Source organism: Mytilus trossulus, chromosome 9 (genome assembly GCF_036588685.1).
Source record: "Mytilus trossulus isolate FHL-02 chromosome 9, PNRI_Mtr1.1.1.hap1, whole genome shotgun sequence".
Taxonomy (NCBI): domain Eukaryota; kingdom Metazoa; phylum Mollusca; class Bivalvia; order Mytilida; family Mytilidae; genus Mytilus; species Mytilus trossulus.
Window position 1 is genome coordinate 36,806,203 of NC_086381.1, and position 8,704 is coordinate 36,814,906.

General features: G+C 31.8%; 1 protein-coding gene across 1 annotated transcript in view; it reads left to right on the forward strand.

Moving 5' to 3' along the window:
* Nucleotides 1-1,418, forward strand: part of LOC134684589 (uncharacterized) — an 85,635-nt gene extending 84,217 nt beyond the window's left edge. The window contains exons 51-52 of the mRNA XM_063543886.1: nucleotides 21-231; nucleotides 946-1,418. Of these exons, the coding sequence (XP_063399956.1) occupies nucleotides 21-231; nucleotides 946-1,232 (498 nt within the window). The 3' untranslated portion in view covers nucleotides 1,233-1,418. The remainder of the gene's footprint in view (nucleotides 1-20; nucleotides 232-945) is intronic.
* The last annotated feature ends 7,286 nt before the right edge of the window (nucleotides 1,419-8,704 follow it).

The following is an 8,704-nucleotide window of genomic DNA, read 5'->3' on the forward strand; positions in this document are numbered from 1 at the left end:
CAACTTAAATTTAATTTCAGGTTTCATTTAAAATGGACAATGAGGAAGACTCTATAATCACACGGTCAATAACAGCTGAAAAACAAGACACTACATACTTAGTGTTGGCTGGACTTGACCTGAACGACGGTAACTACACTGTTGCGGTTCAAGCCATTAATAAAATGTATGTCCGAAGTGACCCTGTTAAAGCAGCTATTACTATTTCGTCATTGCAGCCTAAGGTGAAAAGTAAGTAGATTACTATACTAGTAATTGTTTAAATCCATTATGTTGAAAGAATCTTGCATTTGATTGATGCAAATAAACCTTTTATCAATATGAGTTAAATGTATGGTTCATGACATTTGCTACAATACTTTGTCATGTAGTACGGTATAATACGAAAACCAAAAGTAATCCCCCTTTGAAAGATAATTAAGAACATAACTTTTGACAGATAATCCCATTATCATCTAAATCGAATCTGGTCTGCATTACATAGTTCATGACATATTGATTCAATAACAAAAAAAATAAAGAGTGGTAATCATCCAAATATCAAGAAAATCTACTTTTTTTAAGCAAATCACATTAAAACCAAACTTCACCTGTATGTTATGACATTGTGGATCAACTTGATCAAACGTTAATTGAATTATTGCCCGCAAACCAATAGTATATAAAGAGCAAATGTGCAATAGGCATGTGGATAACTATACTATAAAGTTGTGAAGAATCCGCTAACATCGTCAAATCATATTCTATTCAAACTTAAGTATGATGGTCTATAACCTGAAACCTATAGCCTAATTTTCGGTCTAAGAAAAAAATAAGCCATGAATCGGTGGGGAAATCAGACTTGATAGAGTTCAAGTTCAAGTTATAAAAATCGTGGTAATATATATGTATTGATGTGAATTTGTGTATATCCTTATGTCTTTATAATTGTTTATTTTTTTGCAGTTTCCGCAATTTTGCATGTCTCTATTAATAATCGTACAGTGCAGATATCATGGAAAGATTTGTTTTCCGAAGATAAAGACACATTTTACGAGGTTTCTGCCGGAACTTTTATTGGTAGTGCTGATATAATACAGTGGCAAGAAACTAAAAACACATTTATTACATTTTTCATTCCACCGAAAATCAAATCAATTAAAGGGTTAACAAGTTACATAACTGTTCGCGGGATGTATGCTAATGGAATGTTTAATGTTGTCAATCATAGAATAAATTTAAGTAATATTTGAAATCGCTAAAAAAAATTATTGTATTTCGGAAATAACCATTATTAGAAAGTTACTAAAGTCATTTAAATCTAGTATGTTAAGGTATGAATATGTGTTGTAGAATATGATATAGTGGAGAATTTGTGATGTTTAAAACGAAATGAGAATAAGTGTGTAACCTAGAATAAAGTTGGTTACACTTATAAATTTATAGTTTCATTGAACTTTATATACCTTGTCTGGAACCAATGACTCCCCATTTCAACCTTTGTATTGTTCCAATTATACAATAACCAGCATGATCAATAATGAGTTCAGTAGATCTTAAAATGGAATTTGTGAGTATTAATTGCTGAATCATTACATTAGAAAAAATTCATTATACTGAACTCCAAGGAAAATTAAAAATGGAAAGTCCAAAATCAATGCAAATGGCAAATTCAAAAGCTCGAAACACATCAACGACTGTAATATTCCCTACTTGGTACAGGCATTTTCTTATGTAGAAATGGTTGACCAAACCTGTTTTTTTAGCTAGCTAAACCTCTCACGTGTATGGTAGTAGCATTAAATTCCATTTTATTGACAACGATGTGTGAATAAAACAAACAGACATGATAGGTTAAACTGTCAAAAATAGGGCTACATCAGTTAAAGACAAACAAAGGACAAAAAGGCATATAGAAAAAGCACATTAACAAAAATAAGACAACGATGCAAAAATGTACCTAAGTACAATAACAAATTATAAGGACAGAGCCACGACATATATCCCAAAGAAAAGGCATATAGACAAAGCACATTAGTAAAAATGAAAGGCAAGAATACAAAAAATTATCATACAACAATAACACAAAGACGAGATGTATAAGTACAGAGTCACGTCTAATGGATATCACCAAAAACAGACTAAACATTAAAAGCTATATTCATAATGACAAATAAAAGAATACTGTAAGACGTTATTAAGATGACAAACAACGTCGTCAGTACCCATAATAAATAATCAAGACCATGATGTATTAATTGTGGTCAACGGGATATCAACCCGGCATGACAGTTATGTTTAGATAGTTTACCTTTTGCTTAAAGTACTAGTATCTGAGAAAAAATATTAACAAAAATATCAAACTCAAAGGAAAACGCAAAAAAGTGAAGTCTGGCAAAATCAAACCTTTGAATATATCACAGAACGGAACGAACGAAAAACAACTGTCATATTTCTGACTTGGTAAAGGCATTTTTCGATTAAGACCCAACATTCAAAACTGAAAGCAAACATCACAACCATACAAACACAACTAAAACGGACCTAACCAGGAAGACCCAACGAACTTTGTAAATAAGGTCAAGGTGAAAATAAACCTTTATAGACAGATAGGTTTACATAATTCCATTATATTACACCAAACATGAAATTAATTTACTGTGCATTTGTATTCAGATATCGCAGATCAAATTTATTCGTTCATTGTGTAATCATACGTTTTGTGATGAGTTAAGTCTGCCAATTGATATTTTATTGTATGTTTTTCTATGTTATGATGTTATGCTATTGTTTCAGAAAAAGGGAGAAGGTTTGGGTCCATTAAAACGTTTAATCCCGCTGTCCTAAGTCAGGAATCTGATGTACAGTAGTTGTCGTTTGTTTATGTAATATATACGTGTTTCTCGTTTCTCGTTTTGTTTATATAGATTAGACCGTTGGTTTTCCCGTTTGAATGGTTTTACACTAGTAATTTTGGGGCCCTTTATAGCTTGTTGTTCGGTGTGAGCCAAGGCTCCGTATTGAAGGCCGTACTTTAACCTATAATGGTTTACTTTTCAAATTGTTATTTGGATGGAGAGTTGTCTCATTGGCACTCACACCACATCTTCCTATATCTAAGACCTGATGCTTAAAGTATTTTAGAAACGGTCCTGACACCACATGACAAGTTATCAGAGTAAGATAGACCATGTATCTGTATTCAATACAATTCTGCCAATATAGGCAAATAATAATTCCATCCCGCAATAGGATATGAATATTCTTCCACACCAATATTTTTACACTTTAAGCATTATGTACACAGTTCACAGTTTCAATTAAAGATACTTGAAAAATGTTTAGCATTGTTAATGTAAAAGATAAAAATTGTCTGTATACTATTCAAGAAGAAATTAAAAATTCCATTTAAGAATAAGCATGCTTAGTCTAGGCGATTTGCAAACTCAATAATTCTACATTTCCAAAAAGGTATCATACACTTAGTCGAGCTCATAAGTGAAAACATGGTATCAAACTATTTTAAGCAGTCGCTGAACTCTTAAGGCAATAAGGAATATCTACATACATTTCCATTTACCGTATGCAATATAAAGCTTCATACAAATAATTTACTCTACTGGTGTCAGAATAACAAACACATTTCCCGCAATACGACAAAATTATTTTTGTCTTGCACTTTTCGAAATTTAGTTATATCTCCTAAATATCAGTGCTTAATAAACGAAATATCAGTGCTTACGAATAGTCCACATCTCCATCATTCATGTTTACTACATGTAAAATATAGTAGACCTTACCCGGAGAAAGTGATATGATAATGGAAACTAAACTTTGAACCATGATAAAAGAGCAAGTTCATGTGACTCCTGTCAATCTTATTTATTTCGATAACTGAATGTTGACCCAAGTTGAGTAGGTAAGTGAACCACTAAAATGCCATACGGATACAACGGATCAGAGGCCGTCAAAATACAAACTATGTGAACCGTATAGTTCTTCCATTTTCTTTAATTTATAAAGCTCAACAGAATAAGAGAATTCGTCAGAGTAAATTTGAGGTATTGTACAAATTGTTTAATAACGGATAGCCGGATTAGTGGATATCCTCTTCTACATGTTAGCGAACAAGGAACCATTATACAACCACAAACAAGAGGTTTTCCTGCAGAGGTCGAACCATGGACAATTGAGCAAGTACGGACGGGACATTTAAGCTTTAGACAGTTCCAAATTTGGATTGCGATTGAATATTTGCACAGCATAGGGTTTGTGACACAAAATGAATGAGGTCAAAGAACTGAAATATTTGAAATTGGACGTTTACTTATAATGATCCATTAATCAAAATCACTCGATACATGGCTGGATGTTTAAAATCTAATTAAAGGTGAAACATGTTAAGAATTCTGGATTGTCTGCAGTCAATATCCTTGAATGCTTTACTGAATACATTGTTGTTATGAATTCTTACTATACACCTAGAAAAAGTATTGCAACACTTCCATTGAAAACAATGCAAAATGACATGATTTTGGAATAAGTATAATCTGGCTTCTGCTTAATACTTTTGATCTGTTAAAGATTTAAAATACAATGTATGGTATTAACTAACTTTTCATCTTATATTAATGCTACATGGTTATGACATAAGAGATGCACAGAAATAGTTTTTCACGGTTTTCACATTAATACAAATTTTGCAGGACTTCTTTTTTTCCAAAACATTGGTTCTGCAACAAATAGATTTTTTTCCATAAAAATCATTCAGAAATATGTGAATGTAACTTAATAACACAAGTTCAATTTTAAACCATAAAAGGATCAAAAGTATTTGGTAAAACCCAATTTATACACATTCTACAATCATGCCATTTTACATTGTTTTCAATGGAAGTGTTGCAATACTTTTTTCCAGGTGTATAAACATGATTTTGTGAAGGTTAGATAATCCTTGCCAGGCATGCATGCACAATCATTCTACGCAACAAACATAGTAGTCCTTTTCTTAGTTACTGGTGTGATCACAAAAACAATATTGATAATAAAATTGAGAATGGAAATTGGGAATGTGTCAAAGAGACCCGACCAAATAAAAAAACAACAGCAGAAGGTCACCAACAGGTCTTCAATGTAGCGAGAAATTCCCGCACCTGGAGGCGTCCTTCAGCTGGCCCCTAAACAAATATATGAGACAATATCTGAAAAAAGTCTACTTTCCATGTCCCCCACTTCACCAGAAATTATTTTTTGAAAATTTTAAGTTTCAGTATAAACTAAATTATATAATGCACCAACCCCTGCCAATTAGACACTCATTCTTGTATTTCTTCCAATAAAATATTGTAATTTAAATGTTCAACCCCCCCCCCTAAAATCATGTTGTCCCCTGTGTTTTTTTTAAAACTAAATCATTCAAATAATATCCAAATTAATTCAACAGGCGTCCGATTCTCACATATATGATATATTATATAATAAACTTGCCCCTTATTTGTCTTTTTATATTATAACTAGAGCATGTAATAAAATTTTGCAAATTTTAAGAGAAAAAAAAATTGTCCCCAGGGGTGATTTCCCTCCTGTTACCACTAGTTTTTTTTACCTGTGGAAACGTTTACAAGACCAAGAGTTATTTTCCCATTATGTATTTTGAAGAGCATCATTTCCTGAATGCATTAGTACAAAGAAATAGATAGAAAAGCGGCCAGGTTTGAAAATTCAAGCCCATCCAAGGTACGAATTTATAGAAAAATACTTTATGGTGTTCTATCCTGTTATAGCCTTTTCTTACACTTTCTGAGAATAATTTTAAGTTTGCATTACAACATTAAGTGTGTTTTATATCATCTTTTTAAATGTTATATGTCACAGGAAATACACTTACATTTAATGTGATAAAAAGGACAAAAACTATCGCGTAATTCCTTTCTGTTACGTTCTGTCATGTTACCTGATAAAAAGTAACAGCATAACCATCATCAGTAACAGGAAGGATGCTAAAGACAATTTCACTAAAGAATCGAGGAGTTTATCTACTATATGCCAACCATTTCATTTAATTTATGTTATCACCACCTTATCCAATAAATTTCAAAATAATATACAGTATATTGAATAAAAAAATAGGGTTTTCCACTTTTTGCAATTCTAGTATAGTAGATAGTAACAGCAAGGAATTTATTTTAGAATTTTTCGTTACCTATGCAGATTTTTCATCTTGCAAATACAGTTTCAAAGGATAAATGACATTGTTTGCTGTTATCTTCCAATTGTGACCAATCTAAAATGATGTATTTTTCTTAAACTTTAAAATAAAGTAGAAAAATCCTTTCTGTTACCAACTCTGTCCTGTTACCGTTGTCCTGTTGCTCAAGATTCTTTCATGTTACCGAAAGATCTGACTATATTTAAGTATATTTCTAAACCTTTTGTATTGCAAATGCTAAAATCAATAATTGCCATTTGATAAACTATTGCAGGATATACTAGTAAACCACAAATAGTGTCTTAAACTTATTTCTTATTCCCATTAGAAACTTTTTAAAATTGATTCACTTTGGTAACAGGAAAGAACTGGATTTGTTTGGTACCATTTTTAAAAAAGCCATTGCTTCCTTATTAAACAATTGTTTGAATTTCAGACAACAGTTCCTAGATCCACAATGTGTGTTCTTCGATTCGTGCTATTAAAATACCGGGTCTAAAGATATTTTTTTTTTTTTTTTCTTATTGCCAAAAAATCGACTTTTTCAGATATTGTCTCATATACTAGTTCAGTGATAATGAACGCCATACTAATTTCCAAATTGTACACAAGAAACTAAAATTAAAATAATACAAGACTAACAAAGGCCAGAGGCTCCTGACTTGGGACAGGCGCAAAAATGCGGCGGGGTTAAACAGGTTTGTGAAATCTCAACCCTCCCCCTATATCTCTAACTAATGTAGAAAAGTAAACGCATAACAATACGCACATTAAAATTCAGTTCAAGAGAAGTCCGAGTCTGATGTCAGAAGATGTAACCAAAGAAAATAAACAAAATGACAATAATACATAAATAACAACAGACTACTAGCAGTTAACTGACATGCCAGCTCCAGACTTCAATTAATCTGACTGAAAGATTATGATTTCATCATATGAACATCAGGCACAATCCTTCCCGTTAGGGATTTAGTATCATACCATCATAACATTTATGAGAAGAACATAACCCGTGTCATGCCAACAACTGTACATTGAACATGAAGTCAAGGCCAAGTAGAATCTCTCAGAAAGATGTCTTTTCAAAAAAAATTCAATGGACCACATACACATCCTTGTGAACATGTCTTATATTCAGCAACATTTTACAGGCCAGAGAAAAACTATACCCGATGCATTTTGTTTCGTTGGGCTATGAAGTATAGTTCCAGGGACAGTACTTTAGGTTAAAACCAACATGACGATTAAGGTCAGTACAATATATCTGTCTGAAATATTCTCCTGACCAATCCATATACCAAAATTGTAAACCTATAAACCAGTTATTGAAGAATAGTCCTCATAATGAAAATTGTGTCATGGTTCCATGTAACTCAGTTTGCGCCTGTTTTTGATGTTGTCACAGGCTCAATACAAATGGGGAAAAATTATTTCTAAAATTTCCTTGATACTATCTTTGATGGTAAGAAGCTTCTGTTCATGTTCTGTAAAAATCCAGAATGCTTAATGAACCTAGTAAATGTTTTTTTTAAATTTAACCACAGGTAATGCTAACTTGCAGAAATAGTAAATCAATTATAAAATAAGTTAAATACAGATAAAAAATGCACTTCTGGAAACTATCTTGTAGAAATACAGGATAGTTTTTAAATGTAATTAAAATTTCAAAAACTTTAACCAGTGATTTTTGTGGAAGCCGCCAACAATGGAATGTAGGATCACTGTTTTGCTTGTGCAACAAAAGTCACAGCCTCAACAAAAAATCAAATTAACCACTGGAGCATTAAATCAAGGCCATTCACAAACAATATATCAATCAGATATTTACTCCTCTTAACCAATCAACATACCTTATGTTTACCTAAGAAAAAGACCTGACCTTCAACTCCATGCTGCCTAACTTTACTTTCATTTCAGGTGCGATAAATAAAGAATATCATATTAAAATGTTTAACATTTAAGCACAAATCAGACCACCTACTGAGTTATTCCATCTTAAACTATGAAAACTAAGTTGTATAATAAATAACGCAAACAAGTGAGTAACTGTTTAACATTCATTTAATATTGATGATAATCATATAATGATATGAAGACCAAACAATATGTTCAGTCTATAAACACTCCAGTCTTGGTTTATACAAAAGTTACTGTGTTTTACATATATCTATACAGGAACTCTTCACACTGATTTAGGAATGAAGCATAAATACAGTTAGATATATACATATACAGTATTTCATTAGTATTATAGGGTATTTAAAATAGTGATTATGGAATAAATACATATTGTCCCTCTAAAAGATTGAAATGTCTTCAAAATATGATATACACATGTCAGTTTTCTTGTTTCATTTATTAAGGAGTTGGTAGTTATCTGGTGTGTTGTCATTTTTAGTGTTTTGGATTTCTTGAAGATTGATATGCAACTTTTCATAAGATGAAATTAAGAAGATGTGGTATGATTGCCAATGAGACAACTTTCCACCAGAAATGTAGTGTACCTAATATCTGCCA